We start from the raw sequence: 16,228 nt of genomic DNA on the forward strand, positions 1-16,228 counted from the left end.
AATTCATATACTGAAAAATTATATTACACTTTTACCCCAGCAAACTCACTCAAACAGAAAGTTTCTAAAATGATCTGGTGAAAGAAAACATATTTCTGTTTCTTGGATAAAATAAGCATATCCAAACAAATTCTTCAGCACAGCAAGCACATATCAAGCTTTTAAATTTCAGTAGCTTAACCTAAATCTCAACGATTATAAATTTGATAAATAAATACTTTTAAAAGGTTGAATAGAATTTGCAACTATATCTAGTACTAATTTTAAAGAGAAAACATTATTGTACTAACAGTGGTGAGAAAATAATGAGAACATTGCCAGGCATATGCTACCTTTATTAAAACAATTGTTTTTACATATTAAACATTGAAAATCTGATCAGGATTTCTCTTGGCAATGAAAAAATGGATTAGTGACACTACTGTTTGTTCTTTGCTATCTTTACTGACAAAAAAGAAATATACTTGATGCAGAAGTTTAAATATGAAACAGCATAATTCACTTAGGCATATGCGTTCATTACTTCACACAAATATAGTCAGTGCTATCAGCAAAAAGAAAGTTCCAAAATTAAAACTAACTAAATTAGAACAGTATACCAAAAAAAGGAATGCCTGAAGGACACTTTTTCCTGGTTAGTTTCCCAATTTAAGCAAGATTTGCTGTTACGAGAGGGTGGAGGTGTTCGCAAGGAAGACAACTGTAATGAGTTTTCCCTTCGTGATTACTGCTGCAGTCAATTTTTTTCTGAAATACTGAAATACTCCCAGTTCACCAGGTCTGTTGTAATATCCTCTCCACAGGGCTTTGTTTCTACTAAATATGAAGATTTGGAAAAATATGATAAAACAAACATTGCTGAATTTTGGGGACATATTCCTATGGCTATTTCTTCTATCTGTATTTCTATTAGAAAGAAAAAGGGAAAGGAGAACAAAAAAGAACCATAACCTTCAAGTTCAGGATCATCATAATTCATCACATGTTTTGCATGTATCACAAAGTACAGTTAAATTATTCAATAAAATATTGAATTGAATGCGCTCTGGTTTCCAGCAAAAGTGTTCACATTCCTTCTGGGAGGTATTTTAATACCTGCTCTATCTGTATGCCATATCCGCTGAAGTGGGCGTTGTCCCATGAGGTATTGCGATAGATGTCATCCACTCTGTCTATTAATTCAATCTATATGCAGAAAGGAAAACAAGGGATTCCAGTCAACCCATGTCATTAGAATTTAAGATTGTAGGCTATTTATAAATAAACGCATGTTCTGTGCATGAGAAGGGAATAATAGCATTCTACTTATTTAAGTCATTGTATTTGCTACATTTGTATTACACTAATCAAGCAGGAGTTCAAGGCAGCATTTAATATATGAAAGCCCAGTTTGGAGTAATGGTGAAGGTGATGGCCCAAAACCAATAGACAATGAATCCTAGGTCTCTCTTATAAAAATTGCTGGGTGACTATGGGACAAATTGCGCTCTTGTGGGAAAAAGGAGGCAGGAGTATTAGCATGTTTGCTGCTTTTGAGTAGTATATAAAAACTGTGAAATAAAATAAAATAATAATACTATTTCTTTCACATCATTTTTCTCCATAAAAATAGTAAATTGGATTACAGCAGGGATGTCAAACTCGCGACGACACGGCGTCATCACGTGACGTATCCTAACTTTTTTCCCCCTTTCTAAACCGGGGCTGGGTGTGGGCAGAGCGTGAGGCATCTCACCCACAGACTGCAAGTTTGACACCCCTGGATTAAGGAATGGAGTTGGTGCAAACTCACAAACAGAAGAAATATACAGGTAGTCATCGACTTATGACAACAATTGAGGCCAACATTTATGTCGCTAAGGGAGGCAATTAAGAGAATTTTGCCCCATTTTATGAGCTTTCTTGTCACGATTGTTAAATGAATCACTAAAGTTCTTAAGTTAGTAACAGGGTTAAGTGAATCTGGCCTCCCCATTGACTTTGCTTGTCAGAAGGGTGCAAAAAGGAGATCACATGACCCTAGGACACTGCAACCATCAAAAATATGAACCAGTTGCCAAGGATCTGAATTCTAATCACGTGAACATGGGGATGCTGCAACAAGTCACAAATGCGAAAAACAGTCATAAGTCACTTTTTTTCAATGCTGTTGTAACTTCGAATGATCACTAAATGAACTGTTGCAAGTTGAGGACTATCTGTTTGTTAGTACTATCTATTCATATGTATATCCTTATTCATACCTGCTGAACACTACTTAAATATTTAGTTATACCCTCTCATACTTTATCAGCAGATAATCACACTTACTAAGTAGTTAATGGTGGTACTTTCTTCCCCGCGGCCCATATTCTTAAAAAAACGATGATCTGCCACCACTAACATCTTGCAAGTATTTTTCATGGGGTCAGGAATAGCTCTTCTTCTCCGAGGAATATTTTCTATCATGATAATTGGAATACCATCAGGTAACTTATTTACAGCTATTGTGTCAATATTTTCCATAATATGTGAACATGTTAATCATGAAATTATCTGCCTGTTCAGTGCAAGTGCTATAAGTGAAACAGAAAAAGTTAGGGAGTTGCAGAAATTGCCTATGCGTATTTATTTATTTATTTATTTATTAGCCACTCACCCCACATTTTTAAAGAGTCAAGTGGGCTTACAAGAGAACTTCCTCAATTTTATCTCCAGTCATACCATGTGACATATGCAGAGAATGAGACTGGGAAAGGGTGAAAAGAGCATTTATTTTAAAAGTGTTTCTCTCTCTCTCTCCCCCCACACTCCATACAATAAAAGAAAGCAGAAGCAGAACATTCATTTACAGGAATCTTTTGCTGAAATCTTTCTTACATCATTTCATGCCAGGGAGTCAGTGTTAGCACATAATGCTAAGCCAATGTTAAAAATAATAGACTGTTAAAGAGGCCACGGGGATTAATACAAATAGTAGAAAAACAATAGGAATACAACCACTATTAATAGTATGTGGAAATCATACATGCGCTGTCTTCTTCCAATAAAATGAAAACAGGTCAGGTATTATTCCAGGCACAGAGCATATTACGCATGAGCTACTGTATGCTAATATCCTGAGCTTTGTTGTAAAGCAAACTTCCTATAGGTTTGCTTAAGCGACCGCGTAGGAAGCCTCCAGAAATCCCGGGGCTGCAGCGGCAGGGCAGAGTGCCAGGGCCGTGGGAAGAGCAGTAGCAGCCTCGGGCGGAGCGGGCGAGCGGATGAAGCGGAGCGCGCAGGGATCGGGAAGCCAGAGGCGCCTGCGTCCAACAAGCCTCCAGCCGGCAGTGGATATACCGGCGTATAGCGACCCCCACTTGGGCATGTTTTGGGCAAAAGTCATCTTATACGCGGCAAATACGTATTAGAAAGAGACAACATTTGTTACATGAAGTCGCAATGTTAAACAGTTAAGTATACGGGTAATTCTCAACTTGCTACCACAATTGGGATCGGAATTTCTGTCATTAGTCAATGCAGTTCTAAAACTGCATTGTACTGTATGTACAATATAACTGCATCAATGTATGATGGCTATCTGGCATTCCATGTTGTTGTTAACCAAAAATAGTATCAGCCTTGCTAACTCTCAAGGCTCTTTTTTCCGCTATGTATTCTAAATGGTCTGTGATTAATGTGTGTGTGTGGGGGTGTATATACACACACACATGCACATGGAGAGAGGGGTGGGGTCATACATGTAGGTACAGGTATACATACACACACAAAAAACACACACATATTAATCAGACCATTTAGTATACATAGCGGAAAAAAGAGCCTTGAGAGTTAACAGAGTGTGAGTGTGTGTGTGTGTGTATAGCATATGTATAGGTGTGGGTACATACACACACACAACCACACACACACACACATATATTCACATTTTCTTTTCAAAGTGGGAATCAGAATTTCATTTTTTAATGTGTGCCGCTGTGTTCACAGCAAAAAAGCGACAATAAAGGTTATCTTCTCTAAGCATCCCAGGCTTGGTCCCTCCAGCCCTGACCCCTAGTAAGATAATGGACTGCCTCCAGTTCACCCCACTCATCTACTTTGAGTGATGGCAAGCAGCCCTGGAACGTGAAGCTCACTCAGCTGCCTTCTCTCCAGTTCCCAGCCACTGACTGAAGCAGAAGCACCTCACTGCATTGCAGCCTCCTTCTGGACCCTTTTTGGAGCCAGCTTCTCTGGTGACCATTTTATACACGTGGCTAAAGCTGCTTTATCTTTGTAAATCTCTTCATAAAGACAGCACAACTTTAGCAATGGGTAAGAAACTATGCCCTAGTACAAAGGGGCTCCAAGCGTCCACGTTTTGATCACATGACAAGCGGAGTGCTGCAATAGCCATAACAAGGACACAGGTTATATAAGCCCATTTTTTTAGCACCATTGTACTTTGAACAGTTGCTGAACAAATGGTTGTAAGTTGAGGATTACCTTTAGTACCCTATGCTGTCGCAAAAGAGTCTTACCCAATTTTGGAAAAAATACCGCAAACAATTGGATGCTTACCTATATTTACATGATTATCCTTGAGCCCTCCTCCCCAAAGCCCCTCTTCTTCTAGTTTGACATAACCACATATTTTTGGGGATTGTAATCGTGAGATATCCTTAATATCTTTGGATTTGTATACCAAAAGCCTTCCATCTTCTGTGTTGTTGAGAAACCTCCATAAGGGCTAGAGCAGAAAAATAGTATCACAGATATGTTTTTTTTTTTATGCCTGCTTAAAAATAAGCTACATTAAGTTCAACAGAGTGTCTTTTAAGTAAAAGCAGCCTAAGTGGAGTAACTTATCAAGAATGGTTGCTTCAGAAGCCTGAAAAACTAAATATGCTAAACCTTAGTATTTTTCAAAATAATTATTTATGATTGTGAATATATCTAATTCTGTTCCAAACCACCTTATGTGGCTTTGTAAGTTTACAATAGATTTAGGATTTTTTCACATTAGGTAAAATTATCTTCATTTCTAGTCAATTTTGCTAAACAGCTACCCTATGCATTCTCTATGAAATAGTTTGCCAAAATGAATTTGAAAAATAATGCTACATTTTAAAATAGCTTCATTCAGACGTAAACCTTGATTAGTTTCAAAATAATGTCATTATGTTTATCAGAATTACTATTGGTATTGAGCCAGAATTTAGGCCATATATTATTCCTACTCATTCCAACATCCACTTCATGAAAAATTTGTAAATTATCACACTTGTTTCACACTAAGTACAATTTTATGCTCCATAATTTGTTTTTGTGGACAGGAGTTCACAAAGAAAAAAAAATGACAGGTGTAATTGTAAGAACCCTAATGGTTGATTTTGTTCCTTAGCTTAGATTGTTTTGCAAAACAGTCGAAAAACACTGAAAATTACTATGACAGAAAGGAAGTTATTATATGGAACTAGAGATTTTAAAAAATGGACTGGACCTTCAATATAGAAGATGCCCAAAAGGTTGTTAACTGGAAAACCAATAGTCCTCAAGTTATGACCATAATGGAGCCTCTTATAGCAGTTGTAAAACCATTTTAAATAACCATGGAGGTGCAGTGGTTAGAATGCAATACTGCAGGCAAACTCTGTCCACAGCCAGGAGTTCGATCCTGACCAGCTCAAGGCTGACTCAGCCTTCCATTCTTCAGGGTGAAATGAGGAGCCAGATTGTTGGGGGAAATAGGCTGACATTTGCAAACTGTTCAGAAAATGCTGTAAAGCACTATGGAGTGATAGGTGCTATTGCATTTTAGAGTTTATTGCTGCAGTGGTCACTAAGTGAACATTGCAGACATGAAGTGAACTGGAAGCACCTGCCAGTTTTCAGCAAAAGTGGCTTAAAATGCAGTCACATGACCGCAGGACACTGCAAGCAATCATAAATGTTGCAAAGAACCTGAAGTTCAGTCATGTGATCATAGGCAGCAGGGAGGTGGCTGACAATCAGAACTTTGGGTCTGGATCGTAAGTTCCCTTTTTCAGGTAGATTGTAGACTAAAACAATTTCATGGCAGTTTTTAAACAAACACTTTCTAAGCAGATGAATAGTTACAGCAAGAGAGAAAACCAGTATGGTGTAATGTGGTTTTCTTAGATTTTCCATAAGCATCATATCCCAAAGTCAGGGAGAATTTTACCTATATGCATAATTTTCCATTCAGGCTGCTTCTTGACTATTTATATCAAATTTTAATATTGCAATCTATTAAAAGAAAGTTAAGCAATTATTTGGTTACATGTAGATTTTTGTAATGGGGTGTACCTCAACATTATATTCTTCTTCATCTGTATTGATCCTCAATGTGAAATCACCTTCACCTATGTGAGCCATAACTTTGGAATTACTCTGACCTGGATATGGGGGGAAGCAAAAAAAATGATCTATTAATTTAATCAGCAGCTACTTTATACTGAAACATACACAATATGTCCTGCATGAGTTTTTTACAAACATACTACACAGTAACATGTCAGCTCCCATTTGCAGAGAAGTTATGTATTATGAATTTGAGGTTATGTCATGAGATTCAAGGAAAACCTTTGGGGTATATTGACTGACTATGTCAAAAGACATGCTCCAGGGCCTGGGGTTTGGGAGGCAAAATGGACCAGTGAAAAATCTTTCGCAGTTTGGTTTGAGTTTATCCTTGGTGACCACTGTAGTATTTTTTTCTTCTTTGCTGGTATTTTTATTGTTTTAGCATTTGTTAACTGCTGAAAGTCTCATTTGTGGGATGGGAGCCATATAAAGCAATGTAATATTACCTACTTTCAATGACTTTATTATTATAAATAATATGATTAGATTCTTTAAAATTTATACTACCTTCTCAATTTTTTATTCACTTTGCTTTAGTATTTTGTACTATGGATTCATTAGCACACTTGCCATCATACAGGTAGTCCTTGGGTTACAATGGCAATTGGGACTGGGAATTCTGTTGCTAAGTGACAAGGTTCTAAAATGTAATAACATGTGACTGCATCGTTTAACAATGGCATTTCCGCAGTCCCATTTGCCATTGTTAAATGAGGACTTCACCTCATCATGACTTCTGATTTCCTGTCAGCTTCTCCATTGACTTTGCTTCTGGGAAGCTAGCAGGGAGTATTGGAAGCTATGATCACCTGATCATGGCTTGCTGCAACATCATAATTATGAGCAAGGCACCCAGATCACAATCACATGATCACAGGGATGCTGTGATGGCTAGAACCCTGAGGACCTATCGTAAGTACCCATTGTACAGTGCCAGTGTCATAATCCAAGGACTACCTGTATAACAACAAGAGTGCTACTTGGACCCAAGGATTATAACCATCCTGTATCATTTTTATGTGATTTTCATGGTCTCCCAGTTCATTTTTGGACCAAAATCAAGCTCTATCAGTCTAAATTAGCCTATAAAACTTGCCATGGCTGGGGGATTATACCATCCATACCACCTACTCATTTGTTCCTATCTGTTGGTGGAGCTTCTGCTCCAATTGCTGTCCCAAATTCAGATGCTATAAGTGGCAATGCAATAAGGCACGCGTATAATTTTGCCTTTGAGGCACCAGTAAGACATGTTCTTTCTCTCCACTCTCCTTTCATTGCCTCAATATTTAAAAGGTATATGCTGAAATCAAAAGTTGTAATGAGTTTGCTTAGGTTTCTACTGTTTATGAACTGTAGTCTTCAATCACCTCAGCCTCTAAGAATTAGGTCATGATTCTAATGTGTTATAAGCTATCTAGTGAAAACATTTTTGAATATAGTTAATAAATATTAATTATGGCAATAGATTCTAGTAACAGTCTATTATGCTTTCCATTTACACAAATACCCAGTAGTTGTCTGCAAAATCTGTTGTATGGTTTGGCTGTTTTAATAGCACAGAGATGTCAAACTTGCATAATCATGGCAATGTCACATGACGTATCAGGACTTTTTTCCCTTTCACTAAACTGGGCTGGGGCAGAGCCAGCACATGACACATCTAGTCCGCGGTCCGTGAGTTTGACAGTCCTGTAATAGCAGTTTCTTGTCTTCTGAGATTATTTTTTCCAGAACAGAAAGTTGTTTATGGTATTCCAGATCATGGCAGTTTGACATTTTTAAAAAATATAATGTGACTTTTCGTATACTACTAATCCTAAAGGAAATCAATCCTGACTGTTCTTTGGAAGAACAGATACTGCAGATGAAGCTCAAATACTTTGGCCACCTAATGAGAAGAGAGGACTCTGATGCTAAGAAAGATTGAAGGCAAAGGGAGAAGGAGCCTGCAGAGGATGAGATGGATGGATAGTGTCATCAACACAACAAATATAAATTTGGGTAGACTCTGGGAGACAGTGGAGCACAGAAGGTCTTGGTATGTTATGGTCCATGGGGCCGCAAAGAGCTGGTCACATCTTAGCAACTGAATAACAATGCTAGCAAGCAACCCTTACTTGTACACACTTACCAACAATATGACCCGTGAAAAATTCTTGCCATTGTACATGATACTCTCTTTCATTGCCTTTGCCATCAAGAATAAGTGCTTGAAAGTTTTTTGAAAAATGGTCTGCTGTTGATGTTAAATATAACTTAAAATGCCTGTAAAAAATAAATTTCAGATGCATCTAAAGCACTTATTTTTCTGTGCACAAAACATTAGGAATTGTTGCATATGGCTCTCTATGGAAATGATGACAAACAGCATCAAGAATGTTTACTAACAGCTTTTAACATAAATTGTTTTTCAATTTTCAAACCTGAGATAAATATTTAAGAAAATATTTCAATACATTATTAAAAGAGATTCAAAGCCTTGCATATATATTTGAGCTTTAGATACTGATCTATCATGCTTGCCAATATACACTGCTCAAAAAAATAAAGGGAACACAAAAATAAGACATCCTAGATCTGAATGAATGAAATATTCTTATTAAATACTTTGTTCATTACATAGTTTAATGTGCTGACAATAAAATCACACAAAAATTATCAATGGAAATCAAATTTAGCAACCCATGGAGATTGCTATTACACTCAAAATTAAAATAGAAAAAAACACTACAAGCTGATCCAACTTTGTTTTAATGTCCTTAAAACAAGTCAAAATGAGGCTCAGTAGTGTGTGTGGCCTCCACGTGCCTGTATGACCTCCTTACAATGCCTGGGCATGCTCCTGATGAGGTGGCGGATGGTCTCCTGAGGGATCTCTTCCCACACCTGGACTAAAGCATCCCCCAACTCCTGGACAGTCTGTGGTGCATGTTGGTGGATGGAGCGAGACATGATGTCCCAGATGTGCTCAATTGGATTCAAGTCTGGGGAACAGGTGGGCCAGTCCATAGCATCAATGCCTTCGTCTTGCAGAAACTGCTGACACACTCCAGCCACATGAGGTCTAGCATTGTTGTGCATTAGGAGGAACCCAGGGCCAACCGCACCAGCATACGGTCTCACAAGGGTCTGAGGATCTCATCTCGGTACCTAATGGCAGTCAGGCTACCTCTGGTGAGCACATGGAGGGCTGTGAGGCCCCCTAAAGAAATGCCACCACATACCATTACTGACCCATTGCCAAACCGGTCATGCTGGAGGATGTTGCAGACAGCAGAACGTTCTCCACGGCATCTCCAGACCCTGTCACATCTGTCATATGTGAACCTGCTTTCATCTGTGAAGAGCTAGTGGCGAATTTGCCAATCTTGGTGTTCTCTGGCAAATGCCAAACGTCCTGCACGGTGTTGGGCTGTAAGCACAACCCCCACCTGTGGACATCGGGCCCTCGTACCACCCTCACGGAGTCTGTTTCTGACAGTTTGAGCAGCCACATGCACATTTGTGGCCCGCTGGAGGTCATTTTGCAGTGCTCTGGCAGTGCTCCTCCTGTCCCTCCTTGCACAAAGGTGGAGGTAGCGGTCCTGATGCTGGGTTGTTGCCCTCCTACAGCTTCCTCCACGTCTACTGATGTACTGGCCTGTCTCCTGGTAGTGTTTCCATGCTCTGGACACTACGCTGACACAGCAAACCTTCTTGCCACAGCTTGCATTGATGTGCCATCCTGGATGAGCTGCACTACCTGAGCCACTTGTGTGGGTTGTAGACTCCGTCTCATGCTACCACTAGAGTGAAAGCACCGCCAACATTCAAAAGTGACCAAACCATCAGCCAGAAAGCATAGGAACTGAGAAGTGGTCCGTGGTCACCACCTGCAGAACCACTCCTTTATAGGGGATGTCTTGCTACCTGCCTATGCTTTTCACCTGTTGTCTATTCCATTTGCACAACAGCATGTGAAATTGTCAATCAATGTTGCTACCTAAGTGGACAGTTTGATTTCACAGAAGTGTGATTGACTTGGAGTTACATTGTGTTGTTTAAGTGTTCCCTTTATTTTTTTTTGAGCAGTGTATTTACCTTGTGGGTGAAAGCCCAATGACATATTTATTATCTTACATTATAAAAAAACTAAAATAATTTCCTTTTCATTCCTAATAGACATAAGGTTCCCTACTACCCAGATACCGGTAATACCTGATTGCAACAATGCATAAACAAGGCAGAACCAGCTAGATTCTGCATTTAGTTAGGGAAAAAAAATCATACCTATGCAATGCTGAAAAACTAACAAGTCTCTCTATATGGGATTCAGGTTGGATATCTCTTCGTCTTACTGAATGTTGTTGGATGTTGGACACAGAAAGAATATCATAGTCTGAAAGAACAGACTCTAATCTCTCTGTGGGGAAAAAGAAAGTGAAGGCTTAAACACAAAATATATAAAGAGAAGTATTGGCTTATAACTACTGTAAATGGAACAAGATGCAATGACAAAAAGGAGCATCCAAGCATATCTATCACTGAAGCTGCACTGTGTAAGTCATATGCCTCAGTCCCACTAATTTGGACTTTTATGATTTAGAAAATTCTACTGTGTTCATCACTCATAGTCCCGAAAATATTTAATTGTTATGTGGAATATTGTTACCTTTTAATGTCTCATTTCATTCACAAGAAAGTGCCAAAATGAAATGTATATACCAGTAATTATATCCTTTTAAGAATTCTATGGAAATGACATGGAGCATGAATAAATGGCTATATTGGAAAACTATAACTGAATCAGGAATTGAAACTCAAAACTCCACACCCCATTCCAGAAATATTTCCTAAGAATTACAACTACTTGTTTCTTGCACCAGAAAAAATACTAGATATTTAAGTTCTTTAAAAAGATCTTTTATGAGCATCAGCAGCTATTTTATACCTATCCATACAGTACAGTACTGTTCAATAGTACCTCAGGTTTTCTTACTTTACATGTGTGATTCTTATACTGTAAAGGGAGCCCTAAACTCCCAAAAATAAAGATGTATCTTACCTGCCATAAGAATACTTTTAACACCATTTCAATATTTAGCTGTGCATTAAATTACCTATGGCTGTGTTTACAGTCCTGACCTCTGCATTAGAACAGTACAGGTAGTCCTTGACTTACAATTCATTTAGTGTCCATTCAAAGTTACAACAGCACTGAAAAAAAGTGAGTTCTGACTGTTTTTCACACTTATAACTGTTAGAGCATCTCCATGGTCACGCGATCAAAACTGAGACATTTGGAAACTGGCATGTATTTAGGGCGGTTGCAGTGTCTAGGGGTCATGTGATTACCTTTTGCAACTTTCTGACAAGCAAAGTCAATGGGGAAGCCAGATTCACTCAACAACCGAATTACTAACTTAACAACTTCAGTGATTCACTTAACAAATGTAGTGAAAACTCACTTAACAAATTTCTCACTTAGCAACATACATTTTGGGCTCAATTGTGGCCATAAATCAAGGACTACCTGTATTTCTATCCAATTCTGTACCCGTTTCTATTTGTAAGATCGTAAAATGGGACAAGACAGTTAACAAACGTCTCACTTATCAACATAAATGTTGGGTTCAACTGTGTAGTAAATCGAGGATCACCTGTATGGGGAACTGGTGTATTTTGGAGACAAGATATCTTCCAGCACTCATAATCCTCCCCAAGGAGAAGAGGACTTCCTCCTTTTTTCTTACATACCCCCTTCAACCGGTTTACAACTATGAGCAGCCCCCGCCCTGGCCAATGAGTTCCCCCTCCCCCGCCCCCGCCCTCAAAAGTTCCCCAAAAGTTGTCTCTTCCCAGGCAACCTCCGGCTGATCCCCGCCGTCACTCCTGCTAAGACTCGCAAAACGACCGCCACTGCATGCGTGTGCCCGGCCTCTCCCGGATGGAGAAACAACAGTTCAGCTTCTCCAAACAGGCTTCTTTCCAGAAACTCTCCGCCACGGCCAAACGCTTTGCCCCACCGCCGTCCCCAGCCTCTCGCTCGGCTACAGCCGGGGATTCGTCCCAGGTTGCGCCACCCCAGACCGAAACGAAACAGCCCGCTGGCCGAGCCGGAGGAGGACCTCTCGGGTTTCTGTCCGTGGGGGACAGCGAGGCCAAGCTCTCCCTCGCCCTCCGCCTCTTTTTTTCCAAACACTCACCGAATCGCGACTCCCGATGCCCGCCCCGGGGTCGCTGGGTGGAAATCCCGCGCGCTATTAGCGGCGGCAGCAGCAGCAGCAGCAAAACGGGAAGCAGCCGCCGACCGGAACGGGACTGAGGCGGCATGGTCGCCGGGCGGCGGCGGCGGCAGAACTCCTTCTCCTCCTGCCTTCCTTCGGGCTCGCATCAGCCGACCGTCCAGCCTTCCTCCTTCGGCCCCAGGGCGGCTCTCTCGGTCTCTCTCCCCCACACACGGAAGACGAGCCGGCCTCCCGCGGAGCATGATGGGCCAGCAGAGCGGCCGCCATCTTGTTCCGTTCGGGAAGGGGAGGAGCATCTCCCGGCGACGCCGAGAGGGAAACAAAAGCGGCTCCGTTTTGGTTTCCCTCCTGCTTGTTCAGCAGAAGTAGAAGAGGGGTTCGCTGAGGCGAGACTTAGCTCTGGTCTCTGGGGAATAACGAAGAATGCTTTTATAAAAAGAATCCTGGAATGCCAGATAGCCATCATACATTGATGCAGTTATATTGTACATACAGTACAATGCAGTTTTAGAACTGCATTGACTAATGACAGAAATTCCGATCCCAATTGTGGTAGTAAGTTGAGAATTACCCGTATACTTAACTGTTTAACATTGTGACTTCATGTAACAAATGTTGTCTCTCTCTAATACACTATAAGCCTATAGGAAGTTTGCTTTACAACAAAGCTCAGGATATTAGCATACAGTAGCTCATGCGTAATATGCTCTGTGCCTGGAATAATACCTGACCTGTTTTCATTTTATTGGAAGAAGACAGCGCTCCTGTGCCACTTACTCAGCACTCGGCAAGCGGAGGTTTCATAAATGTGTGTTAACTCCGTGGCGCAGCGCGCTCAGCTTGACTAAGGCGGACAGTTAAGTCGCCCAGCCCTGATTATTACAGGTAGTCCTCGACTTAGCGACCACAATTCAGTCCCAAATTGAGCATTTGTTGAGTTTCTCCCCATTTACGACCTTTCTTGCCAGTTGTTAAGTGAACCACTGCAGTTTGATAAGTTAATAACCCGGTGGTTCAGTGAATCTGGCTTCCCCATTGACTTTGCTTGTCAGAAGGTCGCAAAAGGGGATCACATGACGCAGGGACACAGCAACAGGTTGCCAAGCATCTAAATTTTGATCACAAATGATGCTGCAAAGGTCGTAAATGTGGGAAATGGTCATAAGCCACATTTTTCAGGGCCACTGTAACTTTGAACGGTCACTAAATGAATTGTAAGCCGAGGACTGCCTGTGCAAGGACTATGCGGAAAGGTAAGAGTTGCAGATTAGACTGGAAGGGTGACAACCCCAAAGAAGAACAAAAAGAAAAAAGAAAGCTTCATGGAAGTGTCTCTAATGAAGTTACGTGGAATGGAACTCGTTTAGGAGAATTTGCTTTCTATTTGGGAGCTACTGAAAAAGGACTCCACTCAGGAGTTGTCTCTTAGCTTGTCCCATAACTCTAAAAGACAAAGAAGTCCTTGGTCAGAGTGTTGAAACTGTCAGGGACATTCTTACCCTGAGATCTGAATGGCAGGCCTGGCACTAGTATTTCCTTAGAAACTGAAAGCTCTGCATCCAGTGGCACAGAGGTGTTTTTCACAGTCCTGAAATTGTCCCCAAGGTGCTTTTTCAAGAGGCAGCTGCACTTTCTGGTTTTTCTTTGAAGACGTTTTGCTTCTCATCCAAGTAGCTTCTTCAGCTCTGACTGGATGGAGCTGAAGAAGCTTCTTGGATGAGAAGCAAAACATCTTTAAAGAAAAACCAGAAAGTCCAGCTGCCTCTTGAAAAAGCACCCTTGGGACAACCATGACCTGGATGACTGAGAATCTCCATAGACGTCCTGAAACTGTTCTTATTCTGCCCTCTATTGCTATATAGTGGATTTATTGGAGGAGAAATTTTTTTTTGAAATCCTACTAGGGTTCCCTTTCCCACCAGTTGTCATTTTGTTTGGGTTTATATTAAAGGTTTTTTTTTTCTTAAGTTCTGGAGTAAGATTCAGCAATGGAGGACTGGTTTGAAAAGGAACTTGAAGAAGGGGTCTTTGGCGGTTTCTTAGCTTTTTTTCTTGCAGACGTTTCATTACTCAAACTAGGTAACATCGCTAGTAAGGAGTGCTGTTTGCTGTCAGTTTATATTCTGGTGTCTTGTCTGTCTGTGTTGGTAGGAATGGTCTTAAAGAGATTCTTTGGTTGGGCTGTTTACCAGTGGCTTTTGGGCAATTTCTTGATTTGGGGTATTGTTTACTTGATTGTTGGTCTAAAGTTAACCTTGAAGTTTATCTATGCTGATCTGGGTGCTGATTCTGGTGGATAGGTGCTTGGGTCTTTTTGTTCCCCTTTGGCCTGGTGGTTGATTGTATTTTTTACATAGTCAATAGAGGTTAATGTTTATGTCTATTGATAGCTAATTTGTCAGTATGCCAGGCTTCAAGAAATTCCCTGGCATTTTTGGCCTGGTCTAGAATTGTCATTTTCCCAATTGAAACTACGGATAAATCTGTCTATATGTTGTGAAATTAAAAGAATTTTCATCATGTCTCCTGACTGCTAGTTGGTGTTCATGGATGCATTCTGCCAGTCTTCTGCTTGTTTGTCTTAGTAATAATTGTTGCACTTCTTACATTATATCTTATAGATGACTCCAGTTTTTTTCTTCTGGGGTTGCTGGGTCTTTTGGTTTGCTTAGGATGTTTTGAAGGGCTTTAGTTGGCTTGTGTGCTGTGCTGATTCCATGTGCTTGTAGTCAGTGGTGGGTTTCAAAGAGGTTTACCAATGGTTCAATGGGTGTGGCTTGGTGGGCATGCTTTGCTCATGCACACTTTGTGCACGCACAGAGGCTTTCCTACTCACCTCCTGCAATCCCTGTAGCTTCAACAGCTGACACACAGCAATCTGCTGTGCCGTACAAAGCAGCTGTGCTTCAAAAGCAGGGAATAAAGGTCAGTATAGGAGCCGGGGCAGGCGCATGGCCCAACAGCAGTTCGTTCAGTCTCAGCCGATCTTCGGTACTACCAGTATGCCAGAATTGGGCCAAACCGGTAGAATAGCACCACTGCTTCTAGTTGGTGGTGGTTTCTGAGATATTCTTGATGGCAGGAAGTTCAATAAAAGTGGCTATCATTAATGTATAGCATTCCAAATCTAATTACAAAGGAGTTACAAGGAAGCAAAAAAATCCAGGCCTAAAAGAGTCACTATCAATATTTTATCTTAGGAAACAGATTCTAGTACTATACAGTCCCTATCCTGTACCAGAATATTAAAGTATCTACAGGAAATAGCAATCATGTAGCAGATATGAAACCTCTAACTTGGGCTAGCATTTTGCAAAATAAATCTGTTGTACTAGGAATTTTTGATGTAATTTAATGGACAGCAGATGTTAGAAAAAATAATTCAACTTCAAATTATTTCTTAATATGCCAGAATAATCTGGCCTGGAATAATGTGGCAACCATTGCAGCAACTCCATGGTCACAATTTAGTCAGGTGCTTGACAACTGGTTGTTTACGAGGGCTGTATTGTCCAGGGGGCATATGCAACCTTCTGACAAGCAAAGTCAATGGGGAAGCCAAATTCACTCAACAACTGAGTTACTAATTTAACAACTGCAGTGTTTCACTTAACAAATGTGGCAAGAAATGAGGCAAAACTCACTTAACA

The 16,228-nt window shown here is 40.4% G+C and overlaps 1 protein-coding gene across 1 annotated transcript in view; it reads right to left on the minus strand.

Annotated features, from left to right (window-relative positions):
- The window catches only part of ADAM17 (ADAM metallopeptidase domain 17), a 38,445-nt gene extending 25,592 nt beyond the window's left edge, over window positions 1–12,853 (minus strand). Inside the window, exons 1-7 of the mRNA XM_026674339.2 lie at window positions 12,537–12,853; window positions 10,621–10,753; window positions 8,483–8,616; window positions 6,292–6,380; window positions 4,543–4,711; window positions 2,311–2,441; window positions 1,096–1,185 (exon numbers count right to left, since the gene is read on the minus strand). Coding sequence (XP_026530124.2) covers window positions 1,096–1,185; window positions 2,311–2,441; window positions 4,543–4,711; window positions 6,292–6,380; window positions 8,483–8,616; window positions 10,621–10,753; window positions 12,537–12,663 — 873 coding nt within the window. The 5' untranslated portion in view covers window positions 12,664–12,853. The remainder of the gene's footprint in view (window positions 1–1,095; window positions 1,186–2,310; window positions 2,442–4,542; window positions 4,712–6,291; window positions 6,381–8,482; window positions 8,617–10,620; window positions 10,754–12,536) is intronic.
- Between the last annotated feature and the right edge of the window lie 3,375 nt (window positions 12,854–16,228).

This window comes from Notechis scutatus, chromosome 1 (genome assembly GCF_049901735.1).
Source record: "Notechis scutatus isolate UNSWTSFEM ecotype Mainland chromosome 1, rNotScu1.2, whole genome shotgun sequence".
Lineage (NCBI taxonomy): Eukaryota > Metazoa > Chordata > Lepidosauria > Squamata > Elapidae > Notechis > Notechis scutatus.